The 23,195-nt window shown below is 37.8% G+C and overlaps 1 protein-coding gene across 6 annotated transcripts in view; it reads left to right on the forward strand.

Annotated features, from left to right (window-relative positions):
- The window catches only part of KAT6B (lysine acetyltransferase 6B), a 181,851-nt gene that overhangs the window by 95,035 nt on the left and 63,621 nt on the right, over positions 1 to 23,195 (forward strand). For all 6 annotated transcript variants that reach the window (XM_043927095.1, XM_043927097.1, XM_043927099.1 and 3 more), the window contains exon 4: positions 21,566 to 21,674. In XM_043927095.1, coding sequence (XP_043783030.1) covers positions 21,566 to 21,674 — 109 coding nt within the window. The remainder of the gene's footprint in view (positions 1 to 21,565; positions 21,675 to 23,195) is intronic.

Raw genomic sequence — 23,195 nt, forward strand, 5'->3', positions numbered from 1 at the left:
GATCGATTGGTGGTAATTGTGTATTCAAAATAATTCATAGTAAATTAAATAATTCTTTTTAATAATCCTAGGCTGGTTCTTACCTGTATTTTAACCCACTGAAGAAGAAAATGAGCACAAGTAGGAGGTATCTACCATTCTTTATAATATTATTTAGATCTTAAAATCAGTCAATAGCAAATTATATTATTTGAAAAATGATTGCTTTTCAGAGACTGATGATCCTTGCAGTATTTATCCTTTCTTGATTATTTTAAGGTACTTTGAGAATACTTAACATCTATTTAGACTTCTGTTGTATTAGAAATAAAGTATTTTACATTAAATAAAATTGAAATGTATTAAGATCAAGTCTACAAATGCAAATATATATTTAAATTCAATATTCAGATTGGAGTTTTGTAGGCACAATATTTAACGATGTTTGTACTTCATTTACCTGTTCTTTTGACTCACACAGATGCAATATAGTGAGTATAGATATAAAAACTATGCATTTGAATAGGATTTTTCCCATCTATTTGCAGGTGCAGTTTTTTGATAACTTTAATTCACGTGTGATTGTGTGGTCCACTTGACTTCATTATAGTAGAAGCTTTCTTATTTGATGTGATAAGAATTGATTGGTTAACCCAAAAAGGTAGTTAAAAGTAGGAAACAAAAAACTGTATCAGTATATATGTGGTAACATTTTATTAATAGTTTAACTTATAATAAAGTATGTATCATGTATATACTTGCCATTTGTTTTGTGGAGGTTCCAGTCTTGTCTTTGAGGACAGGTTGGAGTTTCCCATCTTTTTTCTCCACAACGTTCAGTCTCAGTTTCCTTAGATGCACTTGTGAAGTAATTAGAATGCAGCATTCTTCTCGTTATAATTTCCTCTAAGTCTTGTAATAATTTTTTTCACTATTAGTCAGATCTGTCTAAAAACATTCAACAAAGTGTCCATAGAGACTACAACTCTCTTTGTATACGTAGCTTATTGGGTATTGGATAACAGTGTTTAATTAAGGTGCTTAATTATTGTAACAGGCATAACTGACATAAACAAATTTGAAAACAAACACGATTAAGCACAGACCTCAACAGGTGGAAACAGAAGTGCACAGGTGTCCTAGAAAATAGCTTATTAGCCACTGGTGTTGAGCATTTTGTGGGGAAATCAAGAGCTCTGGACTGGGGAGGCTGTGATGTGGTTGGTCAGTGAGGAAGAGCTTTGTTTCTTTTTAATTTGAGGCTCTTGCCAGATTAGATCTCCATCTAAAGGACCTTCTTTTTTCCACATGAATCCTTGTGTGTTTCCATCATCACAGCCGCCACCTCGCTCCTTTCCGCCCAAGTCTGCTGCCATCAGCCTGTACTCTTTGTGCCTACCTGCCACCCTCCATTTGAAATTTTGCATCGAAATTCAACCCCTTGTAGAAGCCCTATGGATTGACTCTACCCAACTTTTATGCTTTTGTTGATAATTTGTTTATTATCTTTATAGCTTTAGTGAAATAAAACTTTGAACACTTGAATTTTAGTATCAAATACAGTATTATGTATGTATAGTAAGTGCTCAAATATTTCTTTAGCCATATGAACCAATAAAATAGGACAGTTCTTCCCCTGAACATCCTCTCTGCAGTTTTATTGAGAAATAATTGATGTGACAGTTGTTGAGATGTTTAATTTTCAAGTATTCACCATACCTTTCCTTAAAAGGAGGTGGAGGAAATGGCCTTTTAGAATGTGACTTGCCAACCTTCCACAGAAGATACTGTTGAAGAAAGCAAGAAACTCACATGTCTGTGGGATTATGTTGTCTGAAACATGTTCTTTTTTTTTTTTTTTTTTATTAGTTGGAGGCTAATTACTTCACAACATTTCAGTGGGTCTTGTCATACATTGATATGAATCAGCCATAGATTTACACTTATTCCCCATCCCGATCCCCCCTCCCACCTCCCTCTCCACCCGATTCCTCTGGGTCTTCCCAGTGCACCAGGCCGGAGCACTTGTCTCATGCATCCCACCTGGGCTGGTGATCTGTTTCACCATAGATAGTATACATGCTGTTCTTTTGAAACATCCCACCCTCACCTTCTCCCACAGAGTTCAAAAGTCTGTTCTGTATTTCTGTGTCTCTTTTTCTGTTTTGCATATAGGGTTATCGTTACCATCTTTCTAAATTCCATATATATTATAGCATACTAACGTATGCTGTAATGTTCTTTTATCTTTCTGGCTTACTTCACTCTGTATAAGGGGCTCCAGTTTCATCCATCTCATTAGGACTGGTTCAAATGAATTCTTTTTGACGGCTGAGTAAAATTCCATGGTGTATATGTACCACAGCTTTCTTATCCATTCGTCTGCTGATGGGCATCTAGGTTGCTTCCATGTCCTGGCTATTATAAACAGTGCTGCAATGAACATTGGGGTGCACGTGTCTCTTTCAGATCTGGTGAAACATGTTCTTGAAGTGTGCATGTATGCTTTTTTCCCTGTAATTTGTAAACTCTCCAAAGGCACAGGTCATATGTTCTCCTTCTTTGAATTTTCTGTGGCACAATGGATAGAGAATCTGTGCTCTTGTACAGTAGAAGTGAGAAGCAGGTGCTGAAAGAATGTTGAGTGGCCAAAATGCCTACACCAAATACAACAGCAACTCAATATCTTCCAAGCAGTCACTACATGCTGTAGCACTTAGCACTTTATACATGTGGTCTCATTAACACATGCAGCTTTTGTAATTCCCATTTTACAGAGGTGGAACCTAAAGGAGGAGTCAAATTCTTGGCTGCATTCACACAACCAGAAAATGGTAGAGCTGGAACGCAAACCCAGGGAGTCTTGATTCCAGATTCTAGGCCTTCAGTTTCAACAGGCTTTCAGAGACCTTCTGTAACAAGTTTTGAAAAATTTAATGAAATATGATTATTTTCTTAACCAAACCAAATGGAAAACTAAAAACTGATTCTTAGGTGAAGCCAATGTATGCTAAGTAGGAAGGCCTTGGGAAGGCCTGGTCAGAAAATGAGAGAATGGGAGAGCAAGCATGGTGCTGTCCACTACCCGATGAGGAAAATATCTACTTAGTGCTGTGAACCCTTTCGTTTTATACGTGTAACACCTGAGTGAGGATGGTAGAGCTCTCAGGCGCTCACATCTCATTGCTGGGCGACATCAGGAAGCTCTTTTCTTAGGATAGCTGTCCATCTGTTCTCCAGGAGCTCCTGGACCTGTGCCACTGCCACTTGGCTGCTGGCTTCAAGAGAGCCTAAATCAGTGAGCTGCTCACACCAGGGAGAACAAACAGGCTCTTCTCCTTAAAGTGTCTGTAATTACATGACCATAATTAGAAATAAAACCTTTAGGTAATTTGCAGCTTACAAGGGAAGACTTTCTGCTTACACACCATTTTATCCTCTATTGTTTCACATGCTGATCAGGGAAACAGGTTTCTTGGCCTAACAATAGATCATTAAGCTAACTGAGAGATGCAGATTCCCCACACTCCCTAATTTTGCTGTGTGGTCTGGGGCTCATCAGGTGCTTTCTCAGCTTTTGTTTTGGAGTATTACATGATGTGGCGGCAAATACGTATAGGAAGTGTTGCATGGGACAACCTGAATTCCTGATATTAACTCCCTGGAAAAAGAGATATCCTACAAATAAATAACTTGTGAGTAGAGACACTAGTTTTGGTGCTTGTGGTTAGGGTTCACGTTTGTTGTCATGATAGTAAATGATAACATTGTTTCAGTGGTTCTACAGTGTTCAGAGAGATGGAGGTGACTGCTGTTTTTGTCTGACGGTTTGAGTTGGAGTAGGTTCTGATTAATTCATGAGCCCCAACTGCAAGGTAGATGTTCAGTATTGATTAGACATATGCCCCTGGTTGTATGCTGTTAAAAAGGACTCAGTTGTGAAAATACTCCTAGAGCTAAATCAATAAGCTACTAAAGTTGTTTTTCTCCCATAAATGTTTGTATTTTATCTTTAACTAAATGAGAAGGACTGTGAGGAATGTCTATGATCTATCTGGACTGTTAAAGAAACCAGCTGTATCTTTGGAACAGTATGCTCATATGTTAGCCATTCCAGGTGAGTATAAATTATTCATATGTACATCTTAGCTGAGGATAACTCTGGCTTAATGGAGGAGACAGCATAACAGTTTTCTGTGGGAAGTTATCTTTTTTTTTTTTTTTTCCCCTGGTGACATGGGTAGAGAATTTGCTCAGAGGACACCCAGATACTAATGAAAATTTCAAGGGCTTTGAGACATAGTTCCTCATAGCGTAAGGGTTTAAAAATGTCTACAGTTTCTGTGATGCTCATAGCCAGTAATTGCTAAGCAATTAGCTGTACTGGCAGAATCACTGGGAAGTTTTCTGCCTTGGCAATTTTTTTCTGAAAACTTTATTAAATTTAGAGAGCAGTTTCTGGCTGACTTTCCTTCCTCAACATACAGACTTGTCCAGAATAACACCCATCTTTATGAAATCATCGTGAAATCCACTGAATAGCTTCTAGGCCTGTCATTCTCCTCTCTTGGCCTTCTCCTCCAAGTTCCTAGAATGGACTGTTACCTCCTGCCGGGTAAATTTCCTGACCACGCCAGCCCCTTCCTTAAATCTTTACAGGGGCTTCTCATTTCCTTTTGCATCTCCTCTGGCTGTTCGCCCCATGCATCAAAGCCAGTCTCTAGCAGGCTCTGGATTATCTCATTTCCCTCATCTGCTGCTCAGGTCCCTAGCCTTCTCTCTCCATTCGTTTCAGTTCCTCTAGGTAGCACCTTCTCTGTGAACTCATTACGTTAGTCTTCTGAACAGTCTCCCAAGCACTATCATTTTCTTAGATTCTCTTCTCAACAAACTGTCCTTTTTCCTTCAGTTCTAAATAAGTCCTGAAAGCCAATCTTCTGTAAAAGTCATTTTGAATTAAGTAGAGAATTGCCAATGGTGGTCTCTTCATCTCCTCTGACAATAAAAGACCTTGCATGGCTTCTTCCTCTAATATCCATCCCTGTTATAAACTTACTTCTTGCTTCCCACTTCCAGAATGACCCTTGCCCTTGACTTATGTGTGTATCCCATCCTACTCTAGTTACTGTTCCTAATTTAGAGACTCACACAGGGGTGAAGAAGGCGGGCTCTGAGGCCGGCCTCCTGACATGGAATCTGAGCTCTGCCGCTTGCAGCTGTGGACTCCTTGGGGTCCATTATTTAACCTTTCTGGGCCGCAGTTTCCTCCTTAATAAGTTTGGAACCATAAGAACACCTCGCTGAGTTTGTTGAAATAATGTAAATACCTCACACAGTATCTGGCACATGGTTAGCATGCAATAAATATTAACTGTTATTTTTTTTAACAGAGGAAGAGGAATGAAGAACACACCCTATTATATCTGTATATCTACACAGTACATATATATGTGTGTGTCTATACATATATGCATGTGTGTGCACACATCTGCATTCACTTACATAGTTACATAGTTTAGAAAAACATTCAGAATATCATTTCTCTTTTAGAAAATGAAAAATTACATGTTATAAAATACAAAACACACAAAGTTGAACAAAATCTCGGCTGGTGAGGCAGGGGTTTCAGTAGAGGTGGGGAGGCGCCCTGTAGCATTTGTTCCTGCACACCCACTGAGGATCTGGCATTAGTGGTTTGATCTTTGTTTAAAAGCACCAGAGTTCCATATGCATGTGTGGGCACTTGTTTGCTTTTGAGTGATAATGATTAAGGCAACTGATTTTTCTTAGGAAAGTTTCAAAAGCTAGTCCACCCCAACCTTAAGTAAATGAAAGAGAAATTAGTTTTTTAAAAGAGAATAGTGTGAAGGACAGCATTCTTTTTAAAAATGACTGTAGAAGGAAATGATAAAAGAAGGAAAAGATAAGTCTGTCATGAGTTTACACATATCCCTTTAAACTTTGATGCATCTTCAGTATAGCAGTTATTTAGCATGAGGATAATTAATTGCTTTTGTTTTCCTAGTTTTCCTACTTATAATATTCTGTTAATGAATTTTATAAACATACTGAAAATAATCCTGGGCTGATGGGTATATTTTCCAAATAGAATAATTACCAGGCTTGTGTTGATTGTTTATATTTGAAAATGTCGAATGTAGATATTGTTGGATTGCTGTCAGATTAGTCATTTATTCCTTATTTAACAGAGATGTATCGGTGAAACATTTGTTTAGAAAATAGAAATAATTATAGATAGGGAAATTAAATTTCTTAAAAAATAATAATAAGTGATTTAATATACCAGTGTTTTTTTTGTATAATATTGGAGGACCCAGAAGTGTGCAGTGTGCACATGACTTGACTTAGTGCTATTAATATTTATCATATCTTCGAGGTTGCTACTCTTGTAAATGTAAAAATTGTTTGAATTTCCCTATTTTCATCTTTGTAATTTTAAAGCTTACATCATTTTAGGTTGTCTTATTAATGCCAGTTTTATAAAATAAAATAATTGAGAACTTATGAGGAAGGGTGGCATGAAAGAGGCGACCAGAGTTACACAGTTTAATATTTGTAACTTTCATTTCTTTTCAAATGTAGATTTATTCCTGGTGATACAAATTGCTGTTTTCCTTGGCAGGCATTAGGAGCAAGTCTATGTGAAATTATGTAATGTCTGAAAAGTTATATTCATGATTAATTGGCCTATCCTAGAATGGTATTTGTGTGTGGAATAAGGCGATCATGCTTTTTTATTTGGCAGTGAGTTAAAGTGCCCCTGCTCAGATCGGGTTACTCTACAGAGCTTTTTTGACTGAGAACTGTGTATTTAGCTTGATCTCTTTTTAAAAAGCGTAAAATGTAGCTTCGAAGCCAAATATGCTGGAATTCATATTGTAACCAGTGTTAGTCTTTGGATAGCTTCAAAAGCAAGCTGTTCCACTCTGTCACACCTTAGTTAGCAAATGAAGCCAGAAGATTTAAAACAACAACATTATCGTCTCTGTGGCCTCTGAACTCACAGCCAGTCTTGATTATCTAAGGGTAGATTGTCTGTAGTGTCAAATCATAGTTTTAAATTCTTCCTGACCTTGACCCAGGCTGATCAGTTACAATGATCTGTTTGTTTATCTAAGCTGGACTTTACAGGAGCTAGAAAATAAGGCCTTTAAACAATTGCCCTTTCCCATGTGTCAGCTTGAGAAATGATGACATTCATTACTAAGAACACAGTGATGGTGAACTTGATAACTTGAGACTGCAGTGATCTTGGAGCCCAACTGTTTAGGGAAAGTTAACTTCTGTTTTCTGATCTGTAGTGTGGAGATAATAGTACCTACCTTCTGGCGTTTTAATGATTGATTAAGTGCTTACCTGAGTATCTGTTATTAGTGCTTTTCAAATGCTTGCTGCTGCTAATTACTGTTATTTCTGCTCCTGCTGCTACAACTGCCACCACGCCAAAGACTGTGTTACTGTGCCTAATAAGATAGTTCCTCTGGCAGGGCATTAACTCCAGGGTTCTGGTCTTCAGTGAATCCTCATATTGAAATGGTAAAACATAGCCCAAAGTTGAATATGAGTAACTTGGGGGTTACTCTTTAAAAGTATCTATATTCTTATTGCTCAAAGGTGTGGACCACAGATCAGCAGCATTAGTGTCGCAGGAGACCTTCTTAGAAATTTAGACTCTGACCCCATTCCAGAATTAATGAATCAGAACCTGCATTATAACAAGATCTCCAGGTGTTTTATGCATGTGTACTCAGTTGTATCTGACTCTGCCACCCCATGAACTGTAGCCTGCCAGGCTCCTCTGTCCACGGAATTTTCCAGGCAAGAATACTGGAGTGGGTTGCCATTTCCTACTCCAGGGGATCTTCCCGACCCTGAGATCGAATCTTCATCTTGAGTCTCCAGCATTGGCAGGCAGATTCTTTACTACTGCACTACGTAGGAAGACAGTCTATTAAAGATTGAAAAGTATTTATCGCCATCATTTCCCAGCCTCTCCCCACCATCCTCAAAATCATCTGAATGACTTAGAGATGACTACCAGCAGTGGACCACCAAGCAGTATCACATGAGCCAGGCCCTCAAAACAGGCTGTTAATTAGAAAGAAGGGAAGGTGGAAGGAAGAAGGGAGGAAGAAAAACCATGCCTGACAATACTAATACTGTAATTCTGGAGTTGAGTCCGTGGTCACTGATTTTAGATTGTTTTTTGTTGTGACATGGATCATGGAAAGAAGTACTGAAATTTTATGGGCTGGTAGCAAATCTCTTTGGCTCTGTAAGTTCCAGTGATCTGTCAAACTTACTCTGCAGAGTTTCCTTTTAACTCATGGTCTCAAAAGTTAGTATGCCTCCCTTATTTTCTTAAATATATACATATACAGTGCAGTCATCTTATAATCCTGCTTCATTTAGCTTTTTAATGTGAAGATGGTGTTCTTACTGTGCCGTTTCTAAAAGACCAGTGGATAGGAGAGTAGAGTTCCATGTATTGTCCTTACTGTGCTTGGGCCAGGACTTCTCCCTCTGGTTTGTTTCCTCCGTATAAACACTGTGAAGATATATAAGAACATTGGTCTTTAATTAACTATGAATCATGGGTGGTTGTGGAGGAACAGTTCTATGTATTATCACATGCTAGGGGATAAAAGAAATTGCTAGTTTTTTGACTTAAAATGTGACCTTTGAATCTATTGTTTAAAGTTAATTTGAAGAACAAATTTAAGTTAAAATATGGTACGGTTTTCAACTATTAAGTTGTAAAGGAAAAATTTTGCTAAAGTGTTAGGTAGAAAATAAATAAATAAATAAAGTGTTAGGTAGGAGTGATACAGTGGCACAACTTTATGCTGTTAAAAATGCCTGCGTTCTGTGACCCAGCAGTCTCACATCTAGGCATTTATTCCACAGGTATATTTGCACATGCAAATGTACATATGTACATTTTTGTGGAAGCAAAAGAATAATAACCCCAATATCTATTGGAATGAAACGGGTTTCATGTGCCTCAACGTTTAATTTTTATAAGATGAAGGTATCTCAGTTTACCTTGTGAAAGGGGATTTGAGTGTCCAGAGATTAAATGTAGGATAGAAACTTATTTTCCATTCCATGTGTCTTTATACTGTTTAAATTTTAAAAATACACACACACACACACACACACACACAAAACTTAAAATCGACAATATGGCCCTTGTATTGAAGAAACAGAAGCCATTCAACAATTAAACAATTTTTTTTACTTTACTTTTAAAGTATATTCATGTCCATAAACTAATTCATCTTCCCTCAGACACACAGTAATTAAGAGTAGCCAGTGAATTCTTAGTAGCCTCTCAGTACTATGTATACTCTTGCACTTCTCAGACTCTTTCTAGCATAAACTGCCTGATGTCCTAATCATTCAGAGCTATGATTCTCGACCTGGGGTACCACCAGAATCTCCTTGAAGCTTTTTAAAAAATCAAAATGTCTGAGTTGCCTATTTAATCAAAATCCATGTGTGTGGCTTAGGCATGTACATTTTTTTAAAACTATGTAGGTGATCCCACTGTTCACACCTGTTTAAGAACCCCTGTCTAGAGAGCAATTATTGGTAGGATTCCTCTTCTGCTAAAGCACTAGCTATTACCTCCTCCCTGCCCCCTGCCTCCCAGAGTAGAATGTTTGGGCTCTCTGCTCTACATCCCAAGGAAAAGGGACTGGTGCTCTAAATAACCACATGACTCTATCTGTTGCATTAGAATAAAAATGATGATAGTGATAATAACAAGTCAGGTTTCTGCATAAGAATCAACATTTTTCTGCATATAAAGAACATTGAAAGTAAATAGGGGAGATCAAGAGCTGATTCTTTGAAAACATCAATAAAATTCAAAAACCTCTAGGTAGAACAATCAAAAAATAAAAGGAAAACAAATTATTGATAGCAGTAATGGAAGACACTTGAAGACATGAAAAGAATAATAACAGAACATTATGAGCAATTTTATGCCAATAAATTGGGCAACTTAGATTAAATGAGAAAATTCCTTAAATGCCCAAATCACCACAGCTGATACATACAGACAAAATGCAACTCTGAATAGCTCTATATCTGTTGAAGAAATTGAGATCAAAACATTAAAACTGTGGTACAAAGGAAACTCTGTAAAGGTCAGACAACAGACAACTTTAATGGTGAAGTCTATAAAATATTGAACAATACAAATGTTAGATTAATTCTTTCAGAAAGTAGGAGGTAACACAATTTTATTTCTCTTTGGTAGCAGTGAACATTCAGAAATTGAAGTACCATTTATAATAGCATCAAACAATATGAAAGTATATAGGGATGAATTTAGCAAAATATGTACCCTGTAAAGTATAGCCATTATTGAAAGAAAGGAAAGAAGACCTAAATAAGTGGAGAAATATACCTGCTCATGGATTGGAAGACTCAGTAATGTTACAGAATCAGCACTCCCCAAACAAGTATACCTAGTCAACACAATCACGATAAAGCAAGCTTTGTTCTAGAATTTGACAAGTTGATTGAAAAATTGAAATGGTGATACAAAGAACTTAGAATAACCAAAACAAATTTTGAAAAAGAAGACCAAAGTTGAAGGACTAACTCAATAGGAAGAAGAAAATCTCTACAAATTGTCCTGGAATCGCTGGATATACATATGGAAAAAAGTGAATCTTGACCCTTACCTCACTCCACACACAAAGATTAAGTAAAAATGTATCATAGACTTAACTTATAAACTAATGCCATGAAACTAGATGAAAATATATGATAAAGCCTTTGTAACTTTGGATTAGGCAGATTGTTGAGAGTGGATATGAAAAGTAGAAAAATTGGTAAATGGGACTTCATAAAAATGAAAAAACTGCTGTTTCTTGAAAGGAATTGTTAGGAAAATGAAGAGATAAGCCACAGAATTAGAGAAAATATTCAAAGTGCATATATTTTTCATATATAAGTAAGTGTTAGCCCCTTCAGTTGTGTCCAGCTCTTTGCAACCCCATGGACTGTAGCCCGCTAGACTCCAGCTCTTCTGTCCATGGAATTCTCCAGCAAGAATACTAGAGTGGGTTGCTCTTCCCTTCTCTGGGGGATCTTCCCCACGCAGGGATCCAACCGGGTCTCCTGCATTGCTGGCAGATTCACTGCCATCTGAGCCACTAGGAAAGCCCTTTACATATATATAAAGGAGTTGTATCTAGAACATATATCCTGCAACTCAATAATGAGACAAACAACCCATTTTAAAAACATGTTATAGGGTGCGTTCCTTAGGAATCAGGCACTGAGATAAAGTTTTGTGGTAGGATATTTATTAAGGGAAGGCTTAGTAATCTGACTCTTGTGGGAGGAATTGCAGTAAAGCAGCATTGGGCGGCGGAGAGGGTTGAGCAGCGATGCAGCTCAATAACAGCCATGGCTGACTTTATATGTAGTTCTCGGATGTGGGCCACTGCAGGAACGAGAGTATCCTTTGATGACATGACTGCAACTGAAGCAGTCCCTGAAAGGAGTGACAGCTGAAAACTGCCTGCTGGTAGCATTTTCAGTAGCTGGGGCAACAGGTTTTTAATTGGAAGAAGGTTTGGCAATATATTGCAGTAGACCATGATGACAGGTAGAAGAGTCTGATAGAAATTGTACAAAGGAAGATGTATGAATGGCCATTGAGCACTAGCCATCAAGTTTATGCAAATTAAACCCGCAATGATATCCTCTTACACACTCTCTGAAATGGTTAAAATTAAAAAGACTGGCAAAACCCAAGTGCAACCAGGAGTGTAAAATGGGGCAGTTCACTTTAGAAACCACCCTTGACTGTTTCTTATAAAGGTAAACATATACTTACATTTGACCCAGCAGTTTAACTCCTACAAAGAAGTGAAAACATGTAACTCCAAAGAGAAATGAAAACATGTTGAACAGTGCATAGCATTTCCGCTGCCATATAAATCTCTGTGAAGGCAGGCATTGTTGGAGTCAGGTGGTGGTGATATGACCACCTACCATGTTAGTATCTGTCTACCTATGCCTCCTCCTCTCACTCTGCTTCCCTGTCTGTACCCAGTTACAATCAATTCAGTTGCCTGTGTTTCTGAGCAGATGATGCAGGTTTCTGTTGGTGAAATTGGTAATGAGAATGTTTACGTTCACATCAGGCCTAGGTGACCTTGTATGTACGCACCACATCTAGATTAAAATGGTTTCCTTGGGGCAACTGAGGAAACCAGTGATTCCAGCTATGTGATGTTCTGGAAAAGGCAAAACTATGGATACAGTAAAGAAAAGATTAGTGGTTAACAGGATTAGAGCGGGGAGGGAAAGATGAATAGGCAGAACAGGAGGATTTTTTTTAGGCAGTGAAAAATACTCTGTATGATACTATTAATATAAGGGTAGATAGATGTCATCATAAATTTGTCCAAATCCATAGAATATACAACACCAAGAGAGAACCCTAATGTAAACTGTGGGCTTTGAGTGATAACAATGTGTGAATGTAGGGTCATCAGTTGTAACAAATGTATGAGCCTGATGGGGGATGCTATGTATATGTGGGGGCAAGGGGATATATGGGGAATTTCTGTACCTTCCTCTGAATTTTGCTGTGAAAATTTTTTTCCAGAAAAAAACAGAAAAGAAAAGAAAACTGAAAGATTTGTGATACTTGAATATGAATTGATTTTAAAATTCCATTTTTCAAAATCTAGGGTAGGGTTTATATTATATTGCTAATATTGTGACATACTCACTGAAAATAGTAGTTTGTAAATCCTAAGCTGAGTTCCTATAACCATGTGTTGAATTTCCAGCTGTGTTGAGTCAGACTTTGATCCCTCTTGAGAAGATAAATGCAGTATCTGCAGTTTTTAATGGTAGGGGTGTAGGAGAGACTTTGAGATGAAATCTTAAAAACCAAGTCCCTGTCCAGATAAGAAATTAAAAACCCTGGGAAAGGCAGTTGTTTCTTTGTCCTACCCCTCCCCCATTTGTAGGTCTCATTATTACACCCCCCACCCCCACCCACCCACTGCCACCCCTGCCTAGGGGGAAAAAAAGAGCAAATGAGATGTTATTGTTAAATGCTGTGTTCAGGATCAGATTTGTTTCCTTCTAATAGAATCACTTTCCTTAATCAGCACTCTTATAAATGGCACACCTGCCTAATTAGAACAAGTTCTAGACTGCAGGATACAGTGTGAGCATTTCAGTTACCTCCACACAATTGATAGCTATTGTGACTGATGTTCTTAGAAAGTCTTCCCCTCTCTCTTTTTATTCCTCTGTGGCTAAGCTTTTTATTATTTTATACTTATGACTCTGCCTTTGATTGTGGAAATTTCATGGTATGTGGTCATTGATGTTGTTTCTGTTTCTACGTTATCCCTTAAATGAAAAAAGAAGTGATGTATTTATGGATATGTGTAGGGATGCTTTTAAATATTTTTATTTTATTGGATTTAATTTGCTTGTTGTCACTCTTAAAATACAGAGAACTCCCTTGACTGTGACAAGAAGGTGAAATACAACAGTCACATTCAAGATCTCCATACATTAGCCATAATAAATCCTCTTGCCCTGAGTAATACAGAAACTCAATCCAGAGCCAGTGAGGATGATGTAGTGCTCCCTCACAGAACCAATCACCCACTGAGAAGCATAATGAGCAAGGGAGGTGATATAATAAAACCTCTATGGCCAGAGGAAAATTATGGTAAAAACTGTTGTCTATGAAAAGTCTTGTAATAAGTATATCTCCAATTATCTTCCGAAAGAAATTATTTAGGCATCTGCTCAGGTTAAGATTCATGAGGGAAATGCAAGAATGGCCTTAGAATAAAGCAAAAGGGTACGTGAGCGTAGAGAAGGTGGCTGTGGACATGTTGTGAACAGAGCTCTTTGTGCCCCCAGGGTCTGCAGTGGCCCCGGTGCTTCTGTGAGGGTGTGTGGTCACCAAGCCTTCTTCTTGCAGAGGGATGTCCACTGACCACAGAGGGGGACAAAATAACACTCTTAAAAAGTAAGATGGTTTCAATGATCACAGAAAAACTCTGTTATACTCTGAAATATACTATTTCCCAGGACCGCGGCTTCGGCAGATAGCTGTAAAGGAAAATCCTCAATGTGCATGATCTGTATCCTAGTTAGGAGTGGGCTTGATCAGTTGAGTAAGTGGGTTAAGTGGTGAGAGAGGAAGTCTAGCTCTTTATTAGTTAAGTGGCAGGTAGAGTGCTGAAGCAGCCAAAAAATAAAAAAAGAGGAAGTGTGTTCCCAAAACAACAGGAACAGTGTCATCCTCCGTTGTCCCAGCGCGTCACTTGTACCTTTTGTGGAAAGTAAAGCATTACCAATAATAAAACACCAAAGTTTGTAAAATACTTTTTTAAATAGATTGAACAGATTAGTGCTTTTTTATAATTCTGTTACTCTGACCACAGTATATTCATCTTTCTTGACTTCTTTTTTGTGTGTTAGGTACTGGTTCTGAGCATGGCCCCAAATCTGTCTTGCATACAATCTATAGTGCCTATTATTGAGTGAGCCCCAATAGTTAATATCTGTGGGAGTGATGAGGCAGTTTTCATCCCAGCTGATTTTTAGAATGTTCTGTCTTGTCAGATTAAACCCACGGAAGTATTATGTCCAAACATAAGTATCAGTCACTGTAAATGATCAGAATAGGAAAAAAGCAGTCAGATTAGACCTTTAGGTCACTCACCTTGCCACCAACCGTTGCTTCATATTGCAGTCATTAAAAATATACATTAAAATAAAGAACAGTAGTCAGTATTTGGGGACCTGTTAAATCAGATAAATCAGTCTGAACCCAAAAGCAGTCTTTTCATTTGTTCTTTCATTTATTCCATAAGTGTACTTTGAGGCTGGAGGAACAGCAACAAATCTCTGCTCTCTTAGTGTTCACTTAGTAAAAAGAAGCAGACAAACATACAGCGTATGTCAGACAGTGATGCACACCGTGCAGAAAGATGAAGCAAAGCAGGGAGGATCCAGAGGTGCTGGTGGCGCGCCCTTTGGAGAGAGTTGCAGGGACAGCCCTCCGGATAAGGCGGTACCTAAATCCACCTCCAGAGGAAATGAGGGACCAGCCATGGGAAGCAGAAAGAGCGAAGAGCTTAGAGTCAGCAAAACGCCACGTCTTAATAGCTTTGTGACCAGAGGGAGCATTTAGCTTACCTGTGACACCGAGACGGACACGAGTCACCAGGCCTGTTTCACAGGGTTCGTGTTCGGCTCAAGTGAGACATTTGAGAAAACCAGGGAACGGGAAAGCAGTACCTTGACTTCAGATTTCAGCGTGAAACGATAAGAGGGTACAAATTAAAGAGATAAATACAACAGCCTTAAAACAGCCCTTTCATGCAGCTTGTTGTGAAATTTTGAATTGAGTTGTCTGAGCTGAAGTGTGGAGAGCATTCTCCAAAGATGAACCATTTGATACTGGGTGTACAAGATTTATATCCATCTTTGTTTGCCTTCATGGTATTATTTATTTAAGATTTTGTGTTTGTTTGTGCTTTTCTTCCTTTGACATCTTTTTCTTTCCTTTTCCTTTGAGCTTTCCTTTTATTAGATCAGTTCCAGGCCTCTTCGCTCTCGGTTGAGGCGTCTTCTACCCTGTTCCTGTGGTCTCTGAGTAACTCATTAAAAACAAAAACCAGAAGCCCGTTAAGATGAATACTTACCAGGGGGCTCAGAGCCTCACAATATCCACCTTTTATAGAGTAATTCTAGACTCCAGATCGAATTATTTGCACTGATGTTTATTAAGGACTTGAAGCTGTTTGTTTACCCTGTTTGTTTTTATAGCCTGAGTGAATTTTGCAATAATTGTAACAATGTTTGAACAGAACTTTGTAGCCTACAAAGTACCTCACACACACACTCACTTGGGAACTTTAGCAATCCTGGATCAAGACAACATGGACTCTATTCTGCTCTTTTAAAAGAGGGGGAACCTGAGACTCAGAGAACAGAAAATAAATTCAGGTCTTTCCATGATACAAGTGTAAATATATGATTGAGAAATGCGGAATTGTTTCCAGCACTTGGAATTACTAAAATGATATGTTTTATAAGTGAAAGTGAAAGTCGCTCAGCCGTGTCCGACTCTTTGCAACCCTGTGGAATCGTCCATGGAATTCTCCAGGCCAGAATACTGGAGTCGGTTGCTGTTCCCTTCTCACGGGATCTTCCCAACCCAGGGATCGAACCCAGGTCTCCTGCATTGCAGGAGGATTCTTTACCAGCTGAGCTACCAGGGAAGCCCTGTTTTATAAGTAGATTCAAGGAATTTTGTAGATGACTCCAGGAAAAGAATCCATAAAGGAGTATGGGAAGAGAGGACTATGTCCCTGATCACTGTGAATGGTGACTGTGGAGACAAAACCCCTTTTGGTGTCATTGTCAGAACGAGGATGTGAGCCTGGGTGCTCTTGCCTTCATCTGTGCGTGAGCTTTCTTTCTTTTTTTTTTGACAGTTACTTAGACTAACAAGACTGGCAAACATCTTTTTTTCCCCCCCCCCCTTTCAGGGCAGAAATAAAAGCAACCGTAAACAAATATAAAACTTACGTAAAATGAGTTGTCTTGAATTTTAAAATGTTTCCTCAGAAAAGATTATTTTATTTTGATATTGAGGGTTCCTGGAGACTCTTAAAATGTCTCTTAAAGTATAATAGAGGCAATAAAAAATTAGAGCTCAGCTGGGAAGGGCCTTTGAAATTATCTAGCTACGGAACCATTTAACTATTTGATCTGGAAAGGACCTTTGAAAAGGTCCCACATCCCAACTGTGGGAGACTCCTTTGTCTACCCTGGTGTCCTTGACATCCTGATAGAGTCCACCCAGCCTCTCATGGCCTCTTCTGATTTTGAAGACTGTATGATTCCATTTATATGAGGTCCTTAGATTACTCAAACTCATGGAGACCGAAAGCAGAAGGGCATTTACCTGGGGCTAGAGGAGAGTAGGGAGTTACTATTCAATAGGAACAGAGTGTCAGCTTGGGAAAATGAAAAAGTCCTAGAGATCAATGTTGGTGGTACAACATACTTAATGCCACGGAACTGTATACTTTAAAATGGTTAAGATGATAAATTTTATGTTATATGTATTTATATATATATATATATTTTTTAACCACAATGTGAAAAATAAAGAAGCAAGAAAAAAAAATCATTTTGTTGCTGGAGGGTTGGGCATGGAGAGCATGGAGAACAAACCTAACCCCCCCCTAAAGGAGCACACCCGCTTGTCCCCTCCCAACCGTCTCTTCCCAGCGAACTAGCCCCAGTTCCTTCAATAGGTCATTTCATTTTGTTTTACAATATATTTGAATCATGATTAAGATAAGGACTATACATTATAATTGGCTGATAAATCTCTTTTAAATCTCTCTTAATCTATTGTTTCTTCTTTCATATCTGTTTCTCTGTCTCTTCCTCTCTCACTCATTCTGTCTGCCTTTAATTTATTTGTTGAAGAAACTGGGTCATTTGTCCTCAAGAGTTTTGGTACTTGCATCCCTCTGCTTTGCAGACTGATACCTTCCTCTGTCCTCTGCATTTCCTGTGAAGCAGTAATTGGATTGAGTTATTTTATTTTACAAATGCCGTAATCCAACTATATAATAAACTCATTTTAGGTCCTTTTTTATTTTTGTAAGTGCCTTCCTAGCCTTTTGCTTGGAAGACTGTAAACATTGAATGGATAATTGAAAAAATTGAAAGAATCATGTCATGGACACCCTCCTACCTTTATGTCGGCTCACCAACCATTAACGTTTGCCGCATTGGCTCTCCCCCTCTCTGCACACACACACTAATACGCATAGGGATTTTCCCCTGCATCTTTTGAGCTCAAGTGGTAGACATCATCATGACACTTTACTCCAAAACATTTCAGCACATAACTCCTAAGCACAGCTCCTGTATAATCAATCACAGTCTGGTTTGCGTATTGTCTGTTTAGTGCTTATTACCCTACTGATCCAAATAATGTTCTTTATCGTCATGGGTATTTTTGAGAATTTTGAAAACCAAGTGAAGATCACAAATTATATTTCATTTTCCTGACACTTTAGTTGCCTAAATTGGTTCTGCCCTTTTTGGGGGTTGGGGTCTTACCTGACATTGACATTTTTTGAAGTGTCCAGGCTACTTGTTTTACATCATGTCCCTATATTTGGATTTGCCTGGTTATCTCCTTATGATTGGAGTCAGAGTCAGTGTTCCCAGAAAGAATACTGCATAGGCAGTGCTGAGTCCTTCAGTGCCCCACTTGGAAGGCACCTGATGTTGGTTTGTCCCATAATGGCTGCTAGGTTTGATTGCTTGATTAAGGAGGTGTCTACCATATTTTTCTATTGTAAATGTACCATTTTCCCAGTTTTTCTGTTTCCCCATAATAAATAATCTGTAGCATATTAAAGGTTGCTTTTTAAATAATTTTAAAAGCATGCTATTTGGTCATGGGAGAAATCGGATGGCAGAGATTATGAGCACATTAGAATTATTACAGCCAATGGAAAAAATAACTTTTAAACATTTGTTTTTCTTGAGCGAGGAGAGACAAGGAGGGGAGGTAATAAAGGTGAGAAAATGGGCTTTAGCAAAGACAGACTTGTGTTTGAATCCTAGCTCCACACTTGAACCTGTGTGACTTTAGGAAAGTTACTTCACTCCTTAGAGCCTCAAGTTCTTTCCTACGATGGGCATAATAATAATCATTCCTGGCAGGATTGTTAAAATGATTAAATGAGCTAGTGTATGAGTGGCCTCTAGTCTAGCAGTTGCCCCAGGACTATCACTTGGGAAGTGAGTAAGAAATGCTTCCCCAGCAGTTTGAAGAGTTTATACTTCTCAATGAGTGTTTGCTCTTGAGATGACATTGAAATATTCATTCATGTTGGTAAGAAAATATGATCAACAGGTAAGGTGCCTTTTTGAAATTTCAGAGAAAGGAATTCAGAACTGGAAGATGTTTGGTTCCATCTTCAGACCTCTTAAACATGATTTGTCTATAGTGGAATTGAGCTGCCGTTTATTCAGACCTGTTTCTGACTGCAATCCATTTTAATCTATTACCAGGGATTATTTTTTGAAACAGTTTATATGTAGTCGGATTGAGACTAGTGAGTCATAATAATCCTATGACCCATTTACATGCCTTACTGTAAAAGTTTCATTTCATACAAGTGACAATTTTTTAAAGTTAATTAGACTCGGCTATACTGAGGTTAGCAAAAAGTGCTTTGAATTATCAATAATTCAGCAGGGCAGACATTTCTGTATAATGCAGTGGTTTTATAGAGTATTGTGAGATAGTTATCCCTAAAATGAATGGTTGCGAGCATACATCAGCGTGGTGGGGCTTGCCTGAATGTAGCGTGAAGTGATATCATCTGTGCTTTCTATTATTGAGCCGAGTGTGAACCATCGGTCTTTCTGGCCATGAACTACTAGCAACCTTTGTCCTTTGTGTTACCTTTAGTTAAAAACGAAAAATGAGCATGAATGCTGGCTGATGGCCATGTCTTTCTTACAGTGAAAAATTCATCTAGGGAAGAAAAATAGGATTGCGGATTTGGATTTGTTTCATTGCATGAATGATATGTGACATTTTGTAAATTATTTATCACTGCAAGGATGGCAGCAATGGCTCAAGCATTGTTATATCAAATGAAAGCAGGAATCCCATTAGTACAAGGACTGGGTTTTAGCTGGAATCTATCAGGGGAATGTTGTCACTTGAAAACCAGATTGTTCTTTTAATTGCTATTTAAAGGAACAAAAGTGTTCCCAAGGTACTGCAGTTGAGCAGTTGCGAGTAATAACTATGGATCCATAATTATGCAGTGCTGATTATCTGGCATTTAAAAAATGGTGGCAGGAGTCAGTGACCAATTTGTTGTAGCTTGTCTTTTTTGGTTTTTCCAGAACAGAGTTTTATTCTCTGCTCTTTAACTGGGGCTACAAAACTATATTTGCATAGTTACCTCAGAAAGTAAAGCCTGTGCATATTAAAAGAACAAATTAAACTGAAAATAAGGGCAAGATAATGAATGCTTGTATTGTAAGATGAAATTAACAGTCATATTGAACAGTTTGCAAATGCTTGGTCATGAGATGAGTTCTGGTTTTTGATGACATGCCACATTGAACCAAGACGTTTGTTGGAATCACTGTTACTATTTGAAATATTATTTTAGAATAAGGTTTTTTAAACTAGCATACATTTCTTTCATTTATTCACATATATTTTTATATAGTTAGCAAAAAACATTTTGAGTGCCTATGTGCATCAGGCTTTTGGAATAGAGTGGCTGAACAAATGAGGTTTATTCTACACTGATGTATATTTGGAAAGTTAGGCCTAGCAAAATCTTGTTTTTAATTTACATTTAAATAAAAAAAATTTTGTGATTATACTAAGCTTTCTTGCCCTAAATTTTTGATTCACAAGATTCAAATATAAATGCGTTAGAGTTACATTCTGATGGCTAGCAGACAATGTGTGATGCTTGGAATATGCAGTAAAATTTTAGTTCTCATACCGTTTGGCTGTGCAAAATAATGTGACCAGACCTGTAGGCACAGTCAGCTCTTCATATGGATGGGAATACTAGTGTCGCTGGTAGTCATAAATAACAGTGAAGGCACTAAAATGTATGCAGATTTATACATTGTTAAAAGCAGTTTCTTTAGTGAGAGTTAAAGGGGTGCTAGGGATTAGACAAATGTTTTGTTGTTTCTTTTATTGAAGGGGACTGTCAGATTGAGAGTTTATCCCTTTTGTGTGGCATGGTGTGGTTTATTTTTGAAGACACTGGGGTCAGAAAGGGCTTGTTAATGGTCTTTTGATCATCTTAAATGATCCTACAGAATTTTAAAGTTCTTAACATTTTTTTGGCCATGCCACACAGCATGCGAAATATTAGTTCCCAGACGAGGGATCCAGCCCACGCCCCCTGCAGTGGAAATGCAGAGTCCTAACCACTGAACCACAATGGAAAACCCCTCCTTTAGTTCTAAGGCTGTTATTATGTCACCTTTTAACGTGCCAGTATTCTATGTCATATATTTAATTGATGGATAATAGTAACCTGTACTAAAACATTTGATAAAATTTAAGCAATCTGGTCTGACTAGATGATATTCATAGACTATAATACTGAATAGATGAATCAATTTATTGTAGGCATATAGATTAAGGAAACGATTTGAGACTTCAAATGAATTCTTAATGTTCATTTCAGGAAGGTAATACATAATATATATAAAGGTTTTAAATTTCATTGGCTTAATAAAAATTATTTCTGAGTCTTATGCATTACACTTAAATGTATTATTCAGGCAGTACTTCAACTATCAAATAATTTGAGGGGTTTTTTAATTAGCACAAAACATTGATATGAATACCCTATTTTTTCTTTGGTAAAGAAATATGTAAGATGCTTTTGATTTTAATACTTTGTATTTAATTTTGAAGTGGAAAGCTAACAGTGTTTTTTTCATTTTAATTTTTTCATAGCCCCGTGCCGATCCCATTCCAATATGTAGCTTCTGTCTGGGGACAAAGGAATCAAATCGTGAAAAGAAACCAGAAGAACTTCTCTCTTGTGCAGATTGTGGCAGTAGTGGTAAGTTGTTATTTTTTGTATGTGTATACAATGACTCCCCATTATAGCTACATGCAATTTCTCTATCAAAAAATACTTGTTATTTAAAGCAATTATTTGATAATAGTGTAAGCTTTAAATTTAAAAAGTAAATACAAGTTGGGGGGAAGTGAGTATATTTGCACTGATATAAACAGTGTTATATATGTTTATAAAATATTATGTATTCATATTTTAAATTAACCTTAGATTTCATACCAGCATTGGTAATTCAGCGTGGAATATTCTACTTTGAAGGTAAATTCAGGGTAGAAAATTCTACACTTTCAAGCTGATTGCAGCTAGAATCACTTGTTTTTTATAACCTGAAGTCTCAATTTAATGCATTTGAGTTGGAATATATAGTGTTTCAGGTCCTGACACCTACTGGTGAAATATAATATCACAGCCCAGCTCTGTGTGACAGTGAAGGGGATGGACAGGATTCTGGCAGCTGCACTGATATAATCCGGAAATCATCAGGCATGAAAGAAACACAACTTGCCCAGTGGAAGATAGGAAAAGAGTGGTCTGTTGAGAAAGTGATACTGAAATCAAGGAACTACTGGGTAGGGATACTGTTAGTTGCTCAGTTGTGTCGGACTCTGCAACCCCGCCTGCCAGGCTAGTCTGTCCATGGAATTCTCCAGGCAAGAATACTGGAGAGGACTGGGTCATTGGTAAATTGCAATATCCAAAATGCTTTCAAGATTGCTGTCACCTCTTTTTCTCAGCATAGGACTTTAAGAGCACATTTCCACTTTTGTAATGGAAATTAAGTCACATTATGCTTATACTAAAAGAATTTGTCTTGGAACTCACTTGGTGGTGCCGTGGTTAAGACTCTGCACTTCACCTCTGAGGCAGGTGCAGGTTCAGACTCAAGATCCCACATGCTGCAAGGCTTGGCAAAAAAGATAATTAAAAAGAATGTGTCTTACCAGCCAGCCTTCCTTCTTAAGTTGCCTAGAGATATACATGGTTATATGTATGTGTGTATACACACACATACACAACTCAACAGAGTGAGCGGCAGTTACTGGGCTTTTAAAAATCAACTTCTGTATTAATCTTTAAATTTTCTTCTCCTAGCCTACTGAAACTTTTACCCGAAAAAATGTTATTTTAAAATTAACACCAAGTATTGCTCTAGTTATAGTTAATTCCTTAAAAACATCAACAAATCTGCAAAACACAATAGCATTCTCTCGTTTAGCAAGTCAGTGATATAGTATAGTGGTTAAGACCAAACTAGAAAGCCGGCCATAGACCCTTTACTTTGAATGGGTTAACCATTCTCAGCCTCAGTTCCCTTATTAGAAATGTAGAGATAATGGTAGCATCTTATATCTTGGGTTGTAGGGAGACTAAAGAAGAGAACTAAAGTAAATAGCCTGACACATGGTCTACACTCTGGTAAGTGTACTATACACGTCAGCAGTTGTTGGTCTTTTTTTATTTTTGGCGTATCATATTGTTTTCCTTGATTGCTGCAAGAAATTT

Source organism: Cervus elaphus, chromosome 15, assembly GCF_910594005.1.
Source record: "Cervus elaphus chromosome 15, mCerEla1.1, whole genome shotgun sequence".
NCBI classification, from domain to species: Eukaryota; Metazoa; Chordata; class Mammalia; order Artiodactyla; family Cervidae; genus Cervus; species Cervus elaphus.